The following is a 14,560-nucleotide window of genomic DNA, read 5'->3' as shown; positions in this document are numbered from 1 at the left end:
CTCGGAGACGTATGGAAGAAAGAGAGTTGCTTACAGAAAAGAGAGACAAAGCCCCTGTCGCCTTGTTTTAGCTCTAATGATGTTTTGTCCTAACCTGGGCAGGTGAGGGCCCAGAGAGCGTTCTGGGCCCATCAGCCATCATTACGCGCCTGTTGACATCCCCTCGTCTTTGAGTGATTCTCCACTGTGATTTCCCCCCGGCCATTTTCCACAGATGCACCAGGAGGAGGTTTTTATCATGCACCCCCTCCCAGAAGACCCAAAGTGTCCATGCAGGCTTTGACTAATAAGACAGCAGAGATGTTCCTGACCATCCTGGTGTCATCACATATGTAATCCCTCGCTCTCTCTCTTCCGTACCTGGAGGTCAGCGGGACGAGAGGATGATGGACGCTTATTTTCCTGCCGCTCTTGAAGCTGTGATGACCCCCACCTGGAGGAGAGCAGCACTTCGCCAAAGTGTGCGGCCGCGTTCGGGGGAAAAGTCCCCTCGCCTGCTCGCAATCACACAGCGGAGTGGGAAAAGACAGCATATTTGCACTAAACACACACACACACACACACACACACACACACACACACACGCATTAGCATTAGCTTCTGCAGAAGAACCCATGGAAAAAGGGCTTAAAAACATCCTGAAGTGGAGTTTTAACGCGCGCTGATGTGACAGGGTTGCTCACAAGGGGGGAAAGGTGGAGGGCGATGCCCTTCGTCAGTGGGCGGGGCTTGTTAGCTAATCTGGTTAGCTTCTGGACAAGTTTTGTGGACTCTGACGTCTACAGCTGTTCTTTCCCCCCTCCCGATGCGTTTGAGGACGCTTTGAGATTCTCTGCATCGACGCCACGTAAAGTGCCGCTGCGCTCAAGGCCGACACAACAAGAGCCGTGGCAGCGTCTTGTTTTGTCCCTGTTGAGCTTTAAAAATGCATTTCTCACGATGTCGGTCATCTTTGTCTCTACCTTGTCCTTGTGTACCGCCCGTTAAAAGGAAAGCATTCAGACGGCGTGCTGCCCTCAGACAAAGACTTATTGATCACATTCTTCCACCACAATATGGAAACGCGAGGCGGCGCCCACGACGTCGGGGCTTCTGCCTCTCATTTGCCTGTTTCCAGGGGTCAGGAGGCCACGGAGAGCATCACATCTACAGGAGCCACCTCTCTGCGCGTCAGACCAGCGTTCGGGCACCGACGCGGCCTTTCGGCTCCTGCGCCTTCACATAATTACGACCAAGAAAGGACACGTGCGTTGGCCGGCCGGGGCCGCCGCTGACCGCGGGTGATTGCACGTGGCAGAAAGTGGGAGACGCCTGAGCCCAATGGTCGGCGTGGCAACATCTCAACCTTGAGGAGGAGGCTGAGCAACGCGCAGACAGTTCATTTACCCAGAACATCAGCGCCGCCGCCGCCGCCGCCGCCGCCCAGATAGGGAGGTGACGGCTTCACGCCTGATGGGAAACAAAGGCAGCAATTTAAAACCATCTGCATCCAACACGTCCCCCTCCCCCCCCCACTCTGTCTCTGTGTCTGATATTGAAGCATAATCCATTTGGAGCGCAGACATCCCATCAACCCCCCCTCCCCCGCTGCCACTCTTCTTCTCAAACCGTCCGTTCAGGACAATCACAGCTGACTGGATGCTCGCCAGAATGTTCCATGGCAACCAGCGAAGAAGAGGAACAACCGCTTTGATGATGGAAAGTTGAATCCCAACTAACCAAAAGAGGGAAAATGTGGGTTCCTGGAGGATCCTTTGATGAGTTCAACACTTCCTTTGTTTCATTTCTTAGTTGATGTTCATTCCCGTCATCCGACTTTAGGTCAGATTATTCCTATTAAACCTCCAAAAGTGGGCGGGGCATGTGTCTGTATTTGAGCCACCAACAGGTCGGGATTATGACCATGATTCGATTTTGGAGAACTTTCATCTCAGTTTTCCTCAGTGAAACTTGAGGATAACTTTTCCATCTGGCATCCAATAATAACCAGAGCCAACCCCCCCCCCGCCCCGAGATTCCAGCTCCTCTGAGAACTTTCATCAGCAGCAGATTACAGACCGACGGAGGAGGCAGATGTGGGTCAGGAGCCGCGTCGGCACATTTACACCTTAATGGCAACGACGATGAAAAGAGACCGAAAAACTTGAGGAAAGCGCGAGATGCACCTCAGCAAATGAAGGAGGGGGGTGGAAGGAAGGAAAAAGCATCTTCCACATCCGTCTTCAGCCTAAGGTTAATTATTTATGCTGTCAGCGCTTTTTATTATTATTTATTTACCTTCTTTTGGGTTTGCGGAACTTTCCTTCCTCTCTTTATTTCTTTATCTGCTTCTCGCCAATGACAAGCAGAGCTGACAAACATTGTTGACCCCCCCCAGCATGTGTAAATACACCTCTAATATTCATTTAAGTCGCATTAGCCCCCACAAGAAAATAACACGGGAATCGAAAGGGAAGTTTGCTGCACTTGACCGTGACCTGCAGGAGGATGTCACAGTTTTATTTTCATGTTTTCAGCAACCTGGTTTGTGTGATGGAGGATGGAAGGGAGGAAAAAACACCAAAGAAAAGAGCCAGAGATGAAAACAGCAACATTGGCATGTTGAGATGTGAACCCTCCAACTTTTACCTGCTTTGGCAAGCGTTCAGATGAAATAAATGACTCGTTTTTGTTTAAAAACAGGCAAATATCCAACTTTATAGAGCATTTTAAATCACAACTTAATTTGCTTGCTACATTCAAAAGAATGTCCCTCCAAACTAACCTTTTAGCTAGTAAGCTATTAACTTGCTATTGTCCCCAGATGTTAATATGCTTCTTCCTGAGCTGAGCAGCTTTAGCAAGAGTTTAGCTACATATTTGAAAAAATGAAGGGAAAGCATCAGTGTATAGAAAAGCTTTAGCATCAGTTAGCTTGTACTTCAGCAGCCTAATGTTGACATGTACATGTGCAATCAATCAATTAAAAAAACACATAATTAACACCAGAAGACATAACTCATGTCAAACATGTTTATTACTAATTATGGTACAAATCAATGTGACATATTTGAAGCTTTATTTTTTCTGGAAGTACACAAAGTGCTGTTCAACTGACCAAACAGATATTGCTCCATAGATTACAGTTTTTAGTTTTGTTTTTATATATATATATTTATATTTATATTTAAAAAATGAAAACTAGCCTCTGCAGGCTCTCCAGCTTTGGTTTTTGAGTTCAAACTAGTTTGTGTTAGTAAAATTTCACCAAAAAGGCTTATTAACAAACCATCCCAGTTCGGTTTTAGAGCCACGTTAATCTGTTTTTTTTTTCTTCTACGAAGGTGAAAAACCAAATGAACCAAACAGGAAACCAGCGGGGGGGTGAGTCGGGGAGGATCAGGACAATAAATGAGCAGGGACGTCTGTCTCGGCTGACCCGCTCGCACGGCGTCCACGGCCCTCGGGAGGACGCCGCTAAGGTAAACCCTGGATTCTGGCTGCAAGGATTGTCAACATGTTCCTCTGTACAGTGCATAACTGCGGCGCTTTGGTCCAGCTGTGGAGGTTTTCTCTGCTGTCTTAGGGACGCCATTTTGGTTTTTTGGTTAAAGCTTCCGAACAGATCCGTGTTCTACCTGCTGCCGTCAGGACAAAGAGGTTTCCCAACAGCTGAGATGAAGATTGGCGAGGACCCTGGAATATATACGCCATCTGAGGAGGCTGGAGTCGACTTTTCTGGGGATTAACAGAAGATGTGAGGCTTCTAGATAACATCTACTGTGTGTGTGTGTGTGTGTGTGTGTGTGTGTGTGGAGGGGGTGAATAAAGGCAGAGATAACCGATGTGACGCGGAAGGACAGATATCGAACAGACAGGATTCTGAATAAATTGCATCAAACTTTCACCTCACTTCAGATTAAGTTCACCCGTCCTGACGCGTCAGGCTTCCTCCTTTCCCGAGAGTTCCGCCCCGGCGCTCAGGGAAAGCTCCGGAATGTCCTCGCGTTCCACAATAAAGAGCAGTTTAAAGGAGAGTCAACAGGGATTAAAAGGATGCAGGTAAAAAAAAAAAAGAAAAAAAGTTTGGTCAGTGGCAACAAGCTTTGGGGTTTATTGTGATTTTTGCTTTTTCGTCCACAAGATTCAGGCGACAGCGTTAGTTTGGTTTTGGCCCGGTGGAATTAATCTGAAATAATCCCTCACGTGTTCCGAACTGAAGCATGCAGAGGCAAATTAGTTCAAAGGAAATCAAAGCCACTCGTTTAATATAAAATATTGCCGTGATACAGCTGTTTGACATGGTAGTTTTTTTTCCCTTTTTTTTGTTTTTTTCGTGAAAGTTGACCTGCAGAGTGAAAAAACAAAGAAATGAGGGAGGGAGAAGGAGTGTGACGGGTAAAATAAAGAATAAAGGAGTAAATAAAGTCCTTGAAATTCATGTGTTCTTTGGCTATCAGGCTTTGGCAACAGAATGACACAGTAGCTAAAAACAAAGCTTTAGACATCGAGACCCATCACCTTCGGCGTCATCGTCCGTAATCTCATGAGATTGTTCGTAAATTCCTGTAAAAGTTGTACAAAGTTGCACTGTGACTGAAAATCTGCAGGTGAAACACAAATCAAAGAACGTTATCAACATCAAAGCTAATATTCTGTCCAAATCAAAGACCTCTCTCCGCCCGTTAAACTCCAAATACAGATTCTTCTTTTTTTTTTCCCCCTTTGAAATATATTTACATAGAAACAATGAAGGAAAAAGAAAAGAACGTAAGCAGACAAAGATAAAAGGTAGACCCACGCTCACACGTGTAGCTTCGGTTTGCCGGTACAAATGTAAAAATTTAGAACACATTTACATTACAAAATTATTCTCCGTACTCAGTTGCAACAGACTTTGGTAAATAGTGTTTTGTTTTGGTTTGATCTCTTTACTAAATCCCTCCTCATCCGAACCAGAATTTGGGCGTATCCGGTCCGCGAGACCGGAATTTCTTTTTTTTCTTCCTATTTTTCTTTTAAACATAATTCTCGGATAGTTTTTTTTTTTCCTTTTTTTCAGGTTTTTGGTTTTTCTCCGCGGTCATTTACACAGCTGTGGTGATCACACTTGACAACACATAATCTGCAAACTGTCCGTCCTGGCGGCTCGGGAACGTCCTCGGTCCGGAGCCGTTCCGCCTGGGTCCGATTCATCGGATTCATTTGGGCAGCTCCTCCAGAGAATCCACGAGAGGGTCCATGGTGGCGGCCGGGCCCAGGTCGGGCTGTTTCAACCGCTTTATCGTGTTTTTCAAGGCTTGCCTCTTGTTGCAGAACCAGACGCGCACCACCTCCCTGTCATAGTTCAGTTTCTCCGCTATTTCCGTCATTTCCTGTCCGGAGGGGTGCGTGTTCTTCTCAAAGTGGCTGTTGAGGATCTCCAGCGCCTGCGGGGTGAAAGAGGTCCTCCGCTTGCGTTTTTTGGAGGGCTCGCTGCCGATAAACTCAGTCAGGTTCTGCATGCCGGATCTGTGGCGGGCCTCAGCCTCGGCCATCCAGCGCTCCAGAACGGGCTTAATCTTCTGGGCGCTTTTAGGGGTGATGTCCAACTTCTCAAACCTGGCAGGATATAAAAGGCCAGGGTTCAGTTTGCCTGTCAGACTGCTACCTATAGTGTTCTCTTGGGCTTCCTGTGGTAGGAAAAAGTGGCTTCTCAGGATGGTGTGTCTGGGGAGAATTGAGAAAAAAGAATCTTACTTAAGTGCCCTGCCAGAACAAGGGATAAGCTACCTCCTCAACCAGAACGCCACAGGGAGCGAGACGTCCCAGCTAAACTCCGCTATGTTGCACCTGCACCGGTTCTCTGGTTCTCCGTTGGCTGCTGCCAATGTTTAAAGGTTCAGGCGGCGCAAAAGCAACTAACTAGCTCACAAATTCTGCACACACAGAGGAAAACACAGGAACTGCTGCCGAATATATATTTCGTACAATTAGGTGATAAAATCCCCCCCCACCACTAATGCATGCAGTTAAATACGGCACCATCATTTATTTAAACAAAGAGCTTGAATTATGAATCCCAATGTACATTTAATACATTTTTCAACCTTTTCTCCATCTGCAACAAACGCTCATTTTATATTTAATAACAATGCATTTGCACACTTTAACCTCAACGGCGTATTTGAACCTGAAAAAAAAACAAGCCAAAACACGGAGAATGAAGATGAAGCGTCACTTTGGGTTGTAAAAGTCAATATGAGGGTCAAAACAATTTTAACATGAATTTCACTGAGTTTTGTTACATTTTGACGATGATTTCGGCAACAAATCCTGGTTAATTACAGATTCAGAGTGTAATTGTATAAAATAACAAAACACGATTCATACTCCGTCATATTGTGACAGATATAAATCATTCCTCTGCACGTTTGTCCCCCTCGCGCGGTTATTTTTTCCCCCGTATCTGACAGGATGACAGCAGTGAGATCTGTCAGCTGGGCCCCGCTGAGGACGCAGCCTCGGGTCTGCAGTAAAAATATCCTGATCCATGTGAGGCCTCCTGAACAGAAAGTGCCCCCACACTCAAAGGCAGATAATAAAATGTTCATTCAAGCTCGTGTGTATTAATAAAGAAACAGCGATGGACTGCTGAGGTAAGGAGTGTTTAAGGACAGTTGGACGCCTTAGCTTCCTGTTTCCTCACCTCTCCTCTTTGTGGGAACTTAACTCCTAAACAGAGGAGGGAGGATTTAGCAAATGTGAGTAGCAACCAGAGACGGATGGGATGTTTCAGGAAGCCGAGTTCCTAAAATGAACTAAGAGCTGCTCAGCTGGGGTGTGAGCTCCCAGCAGCAGCGGCAGAATCGACGACAGGCCCTGAATGCACCGCCAGCCTCACAGGCTCTTCCTATAAGAACTGGAGGAGTTTCCTCAGTGATTTCCTTGAATCATTTCATATTATACGTAACAATGTAAAAGCCTTTTCCTCCTGCAATTTCAATTAAAATGCAGCATCCAGTAAGATTAAACGATAAACTAAATCAAGTTTGAGACCATGGATCCCTGGTTGGCTTCGATGAACCACTAAAGTCAGCGGAAGCGCGCTGAGCAATGCAAGCGGACAAGATGGAAGCATCTGTCAGTGCTGGTTCACTGTCAGGGTTCAGAGCCGGAGCCCCTGAGCAACTGTGACGTCCTCCACAACCCTCACGTCGGCGTTGATGTTAACTAAACTAAAGCATGTGAAGTTTGCCCCTCTACTTAAAACATCAGCATGTCATGTCCAATGTCATACAAACAAATGAAAAAATGTCTTAACGGGCTGAATAAGAGCCCGCAGAGTGTTTACTTTTGAGGCTAATGGCTTTTAATGTATGTTATAAATATTTCAATTATTCCTGGCTCTGAATATTTCATGGGCGATTTTAAGACTTTAAACATTAGCCTGGAACGGCCGGGCCTCATAAGAACCGCGGCCTCCGTACGGTTTCACATTTTATCGCCGGTTTGATGTTGATGTGATGAAATTTTTAAAGGTGCGTGGCAGCGGCGCGTCGCATAAACAGCCCAGGTCATCGGCGAAGCACGAACAGGGACATTAAGATGATAGAAAGGACAGAAACCAGGCTAAAGTTTTAGCTCCCCCCGTGTAACGAATGTGCTGTTTGATGGCCTCACTATTAACAGTTTTAATCATCCCCAGAGGGGGGTTCCTCTAATTTGACATCGCCGGGCGAAACGTTAGTCAAGTGGAAAAATGGGAGGGATGAAACACTGATTGTCTGGTCCTCTCATGAATATGTAACGCTCAATTTAGGACTAAACTGTCCTGGCAGCGCCGGCAAAACGCGGCCGTCTCATTAACAGACGATTGCTGTCAGGCTCGCTTGTGTTCAGGCGGAGCAGCCGGGCAAAAGGCCTTAGTAATTATTAAATGCTTTAAGTGCTTCGCGTAATACCCGTGTATGTATTCTGCATAAGTGAGACGCGGCTGTCATGTTGGCGGATGAGAGGGAGACGAGAGGAAGAACAGGAGCGAGAGCTTCGTTTGTCAGGGCCCTAATAGACGATTAAATATTTTAATAATGGATCTGAAAATATAAAAAATAGATGGCAGTTGTCAGGAAGGCTTTCATTTGACAGAATTAGGCTGTATTAGTGGGGAATAATGAAGCCGTTAGCGCCCGGCGGCTCAGCCTGGATGTTGGCTCTTACCTGCAGATGGCAGACTGGCTGTACGCCGGCCCCTCGGCGGCGCTGAGCGCCTGGCCCACCTGGGTCTGTGTCAGGCCCAGGGACAGCCGACGGATCTTGAAGGCTTTGGCGAATTCCCGGATCTCCTCCAGGTTGACCCCGTCCACCTCGCTGGGGGCGGTCTGCGGGTCTGCCACACAGCACAGGCACCATCGTTTCAATTTCCCTCTCAATTAGCTCATTGTTGCAGAGTGAAAGGAGCAAATATTCAGATACGCGCCAGAGTTCTCGTCTGTAAATTGCCTTAAAAAAGCGGGCAGGTCAGGACCTTCTTCCCTTTTGCTTCTGTGTTGAATCCAAACGCAGGGGTTGCATTAAACTGTACGTTTTGATCTAATGTACAGGGAGCTTTAGACGTGAAAAGATGGATGAGGAAAGCAAGGCTTTTTAAAATCTCTCGGAGTGAATCTTCAACCCAGCGAACGCAAATAAACATTAAATAATGCATATAGACATTATTTCATCCATCTGACCTCGGTAAAGTCGGCCCGGCCCCTGAAAGCATAAATAAGAGCACTCTCTTTACACAAAGAAAAGCTCTGAGCTTAAAAAAAAAGAACTAGCACTGAAGCTTTCTGAAGAATATCCCTGCTAATAAAAAGTGATTTTACGTTGTACATCAATGTCAGGTGTCCTGGCATCTTGCTTACTAAAGCAAAGTTTGTGCCTCTGAATTATTCAACTTGGTCATTATCAATGAATTATTAAAGGAATCCTCCAAGCGTATTTAAGCAAAAATCTATGGAGCTGCCATCTCGCCGTGCCTCTTAAGTGACGCGTAGCGTAAGCGGCGCGCTCCAGACGTGTGAACATTTGGGAGAACGTGAGGCTGCGACTGAACGCGGGGGGATGAGCGCTGACACCTTCGGCTGCACCGCCGCCGCCGCCGCCGCCATCGCCGCCACCGCCATTGTGAAGGTTCCTTCATCACCTTCAATGCTTTCGGAGGGGTTTTTAAGGCGACTTGTTTCATGTTCTGGACCTTTATTTGTATAAACATCTCCCCCTGATCCTGCAGTGCTGTGTGAGTTCAGTGTGTTTCATGAAGTTATAAATGTTTTGCTGTTAATAATCCAGATTATTACTGAGATTAGAGGTTAAATGTGGACGCGCTGCCTTCTGCAGCATCGTCTTCATCTTCCCCATGAAGGGGATTTTCCCATCCATGGGTCCCTGGTCACTAACTAATGGCCTCATTTTCACTCAGTCTTCTCAACATTTCTACTACTTATTATGGGAGTTTCTCTCGGCGAGGACGGAGATGCGTCCAAATGTTGCTGCCGCCTGGTTGCAACATTGTCCAGAACGCCTGCAGATTCTCGCCGGCAGATTAAGTCTCCGTTCCGCCGTGATTTCCCACAGCCCGGCGGTTTCAGGCACGTGTTATTACCAATAAGTAAGTGCCGCCGAGGAAGGTTGGGATAAAAAACGGCGAAGCGCGGCTGACATTCTTCATTCGGACTGACATTTTCCATCCGATTATTTGGAATAACAGTAACAGACGTTCTCATTTTAATCTGTTCCCGGCACTTTGTCCGTGGCCAGTGAACGCAATGACATTTCACCCCCCCTCCCTCCGCAGACGACTCCGACGCTGTCATGGGATTCTTGCGCACGTTCGCTGAAAGCGATATTGAGAGGAAGCGATATGACTCACGCTCAGCATAAAAGCATTCATTTTCTTTACCTCGCGACCGGAGCGCTGTTATTTTCTCTGAGTTAAAAGTAAATACAAACTAAATGCGGTGTCTACAACAAGTTGATCAATGGCGACTTGTTTTTATTAAATTTCAGAGGCAATGGAGCTGCCTTTGAAATGAGTTTACAGGGACTTTAGGGGAATCAGGCCTGACAAATGAAATTTATCTGAATAAAACAGAGTTTTTAAAGGCAATAGCTGCATGCTGACAGGCTGCAGCCCAGTGATTTATAAGGCTCTGCCAAAGGCCCTCGCATTAGACAGACTGAACCTCTTGTTCATATATAACGCATGCCATGTTGGATTGTGTAATAAACCAAAGAATTGACAATCAGGAAAAAATAGAGCAATCGTAAAGAGTGGCCATCACTCACAGGCTGTCCACGCGGAGAGTTCCTGCCACTGACGCAGACGTTAAGCACAGATTTAAACTGTGACAATGCTGAGATAATTGCCATGTTGCGGCAAAAAGCATTAAATAAACACCCGATACAGTGAAACTTGGAATAAAAAATACAGAAACCTAGCTGTGCTTTATGATATAATTAATAAAAGGGAACCCTTTTGAGGAAAAAACCTTATATCTTGGTGTAAAAATTGGTTGATTTACACTTACTTATAGTCTATCATAAATTGTTTCATCTTGTCTGTGAAAAGTTACGGTTCAAAAGAGAGAGACGTGCAAAATCTATCGCCACGTCCCGGCGCGGTGAGGTTTGGTGCTGGAGAAGAGAGCGTAGCTCTGAATGGCACGCCGCCCATACATATTGCACGAGGTGGGGCCGGCGCACAAAACCATCGGGTTTATCTGGTTCGGGCACCTGGCTGAAAGTTTATTCAGAGCTACAAGAGCAGATTCTGAGCTGTATCCAACACTTACTGCTGACCAGCTGACCCACGCTGAGAGCCGAGGAGGAGGAGGAGGAGGAGGAGGACGCGGAGGACGCCTGGTGGAGCGGGCTCTGCCGGTGGGGCATGTGCAGCAGGCTGGGCTGGGAGGACGCTGGCCCCGTCTGACCCTGCTGCTGGACACAGGGACACGCCGAGTTAGACACACGAGCTGTCGACGAAGCGCTGACGGCTTTCAGCACCAATCACTTTGCTCCGCACGATAAACATCATCTCAGATAATCACGTCGGCCTGCTGATTAGACCATTTCATTAAATCTAATCAACTGAACAGGAGGAATTACAGTAAATGAGCCACTCAAAGGCTGAATGTAATGAGATTTACTTTGTACTGGATAAATGTTGATTACTGCCTGCTGTACCCGGACTGACAGGGCAGACCATAATGTCAATAGTCTGATACAACAGTGGGTTAGTACTGAACGAGTCGGGTTTCTCTCTCCGTGCGTTATAATTGACGGGGAAAAAAAGAAAAAAACAACAAAAAAACAAGTTTCAATAATAAAAGAAAAACTTTTCGTGACAATTAAGGGTTCCTTTGGTGTCATCAGAGCTGAGGCGACGCCATTAACGGCAGCCAGGGTCTGAAGTGACAACATGTGAACACAGCACTCCTCGCATCAAACATAATTCATGATGCACGGGCTGCGCGCCCTGATGGCGAGAAAACGGTGTATTTTCATGTTTTATGCACAATTGAATTGTTTCTACAAGATCAAGATGGTACATCTTCACTTTTAAAGTGAAAAGCTGTCGGTGGTATAAGCTTGGCCGACTTCGCCTCCCCGTCTTTGCAATTAATTATTTTCTCTGTGGCATGTGTTTGTTTGGATGGTAAGGGGTGTCAGCAGCTATGCACACACTGTCAGGACTGTTGACAGGCTCGGAGAATTATCTAGCTTCACTGGAAATATTCGAGACTGCAGACGCTGACAACCGTAAATTATGCGATGTGTACATGCGGGGCTTTGAAGTACAGACGAAAAGCATAAACGTGACCGCAAATGCAGCAATTCAATCGAGGGTGTGATCGGCTGTTTTAGGGGAGCCACAATTAGGCGTCCGTCTGGGGAGAGTTCATTCATCTGCACTGTAATGTCAAGGTTTACCCTGTAATTTCAGCACCGGCGTCGCGGTTTTAGGTCAATAACGCTCTCGCCGGGCGCCGCGCGCATCTGCGCCGCACCGCTTCTGAGATTGATTTTAATTCCCCCAGTTTTTACACTTGAGTGTAAACTCAAATCTAGTGCGCATAAAAGACAGAACTGGGTGTAGAGGTGGAGAAAGGGAGCGGCGCTCGCACGCTTGTGCTCCTGAGTCTGAACTCGGTAGCATTGTTGGAAGTTGACATATAAGTTGCTCAGACGTTGTTTGTATACGTGTTTGTGCGTCCGAGTATCATGTTACCTGCTGTCCGGGCTTGATTGGTGACAGCGTGATTCCCTGGGTGTTGATGACAGGCAGGATCTGATTGCCGATCACCGTGGCGATGATCTGGCCTTGAGCGTTGGTCAGAAGCTGAGGTGTAATTGGCTGTACCTGCAGTGCTGGGTTGCCACCCCCTGATTGGCTGGAGGGCCCTGCGGAGTTGGGCATCAGTGGGATTGTTCCAATTATCTACAAAGGGGGTAGAGAGGAGATGAAATCAGCTGGGCGGTTTTAAAAAGAAGATAGGGGAGAGAGGGTAAACGCCGCTGGAGGTATCCTTCTTAATGATCGCCGCCGCTGCGAGTGGTTTTTAAAAAAAGAATGCGCGCGTGTGGTCGGACTCAAAGCACGAGCGGGTCATTTCGCCGCGCTACGAGGTTAATCAAACCACGTGGCTTTTGAGATTTTTCCCAGAGGAGCACGCGCAAGTGCCCGGCGATGATCAGACGCTGATGTGGTTTTACAGGCCAGAGCAGAGCAGACTGCTGGGAGCGCACTGCAAAGGTCAGCGCCGGTACCTGTGTGTGTGATGGTGCACACCACTGACTGTATTATCCATCAGCGGGCCAAGGCTGAGAGGAGGGCGCGTGACTGCCGGTCTGAGCATGTTTGCGCCTAAGTGTCTTTGTCTGCCTCTGATGAGGAGGCGTTGGGGGTGCTGAGACACCCCTATTTTACCCTCTTATCTCCGAGCAGGAGACGACGATGTTGAAAGAAGGAGCGAGAAAAGAAACAGTAAGAAGGCGAAACGAGGGTGTCGGGGAATGAGAAAGGACCTTGCGTTTCAAATGCAACTCTTGAGGTCCCAGGGGGTACTCTGCCCCTCTTCCACCCCCCCTACAGGCCATGTTTTCCTCTCCTCTGTGGCTGTAATCAGAAAGGGCAGATCAAAGGGGGCGGCAGAGTGTCACTGCAACATTTTAGCTCTCAGAGCTGCCAGAGTGTGGCCAAGAGTGGCGCTCTGGGGGGGTCTTAACGCCTCTTCAGCATGATGAAGGTTAATGTCATCTGGGGACTGACTGGTTGTGAGCAGCTCCCGCGCAGCCGTCACCCTGGCCACCCCCCGCTGACACCGCTCCTCCACCATGCCTCATTACACCAGAGAGCAGCTCGATGAGACGCCCATCAGTCTAAATTCTGTTAGCAGACAAAGAGCTTCTGCTGTTGAAGAAACACCTCAGATGGAGCCAACGCTGCAAAACAGGTGAAAAACAAGCCCAACGTCAGGCGCCTGAAGTCAGTGAAAAGTTACTGAAATCCTCCATTTCAGCTTCAGCGCAATAATCTAGACGCGTTAAAAAAAATCAGTGTTTCTTTTAAGCGTAGCGTTAAACTGAGCCACTTCAGCCACTGCTGCTTATTCATTACCTCGTGGTTTGCCTTCCCACACCCCCTCTCTTTGACATAATAGGGAGGGATCCGCCAGAGAAAGGTTTGCCGGCAATCTGTAATTCATCCCCGCCACGGCTCATTTGCTTATGTTGCTTCGCATTAGGGCACAGATAATTTATCTCTCTCTCCGTGCCGGCTTTACAAATTCCCTGTAATGCTCTCCTGCCACTTAGCATATTTTATTGCCCTGCCTGACGCTCTTGTCTCCCGAGTCCCACTGATCCAGCTTTGCATGCCGCAGTGGCGGGGTACTTGTTCCGCTCAATTATTCATCGTCGCTGGACTAAGTGGCTCTTCTATAAGCATAATAAAAGAGCAGGCGAGTGACAGCTTAGATCTTGTCCCTGTCTCACGGAGCAGCGCTTCTCCATCTGACTATCTCGGGCCGTAATTCCGCTGCCATGACAGGCAGGACAGTATTTAACTGAAGACGTGTTAATTAATAGACGACAGGGTAACCTGGTCTCCTACTTCTAAAACAGCTGCCTAAATCTTACTAAAGATGCACTTGAAGTATATCTGATTTCCCATATTCATCCTTTCCTGGCTTGTAATTGCGCTGTGTTTGCTTTTCACCGAAATGTCATCTCATCCCACCCAGCCGGGGCAATCTGTGTCTTTAGCCATGGTGGCGGGCCAATATCTCTGCCCAATTTCTCCCTTCCGCTGATAGCTCAGACCCAAAGGAGGGGGTGGGGGGTGGAGACCATATTTTAATGTCATTTCAGGAGCCTCGTTCTGTCCAGGTACTATTAGGGTGCGGACAGATTAATTAATAAAGAAAATAATCAATAGCCACAGCACTAAAGCAGATTTACAATTGCCGGGTCAATAGGGGTTTACACTGAGGTTACACATGATCTAAAGCCAGGAGGCTTCTGTCAATAGACGGGGCAGACTTGCTCCGTGTCCCAG

The 14,560-nt window shown here is 47.3% G+C and overlaps 1 protein-coding gene across 8 annotated transcripts in view; it reads right to left on the bottom strand.

The window, feature by feature from the left end:
- Positions 1–2,998: 2,998 nt before the first annotated feature.
- pou6f2 (POU class 6 homeobox 2) overlaps positions 2,999–14,560 on the bottom strand; it is a 55,339-nt gene continuing 43,777 nt past the window's right edge. For 6 of the 8 annotated variants that reach the window (XM_029842938.1, XM_029842933.1, XM_029842937.1 and 3 more), the window contains 4 exons: positions 12,233–12,442; positions 10,797–10,941; positions 8,179–8,347; positions 2,999–5,688 (listed from right to left, as the gene is read on the bottom strand). In XM_029842938.1, coding sequence (XP_029698798.1) covers positions 5,181–5,688; positions 8,179–8,347; positions 10,797–10,941; positions 12,233–12,442 — 1,032 coding nt within the window. In that variant the 3' untranslated portion in view covers positions 2,999–5,180. The remainder of the gene's footprint in view (positions 5,689–8,178; positions 8,348–10,796; positions 10,942–12,232; positions 12,443–14,560) is intronic. The other 2 variants (XM_029842940.1, XM_029842935.1) reach the window with 2 other exon arrangements.

This window comes from Takifugu rubripes, chromosome 10, assembly GCF_901000725.2.
Source record: "Takifugu rubripes chromosome 10, fTakRub1.2, whole genome shotgun sequence".
Lineage (NCBI taxonomy): Eukaryota > Metazoa > Chordata > Actinopteri > Tetraodontiformes > Tetraodontidae > Takifugu > Takifugu rubripes.
The sequence above is the reverse complement of the archived record's forward strand: the minus strand, read 5'-3'. Positions and strand labels throughout refer to the sequence as shown.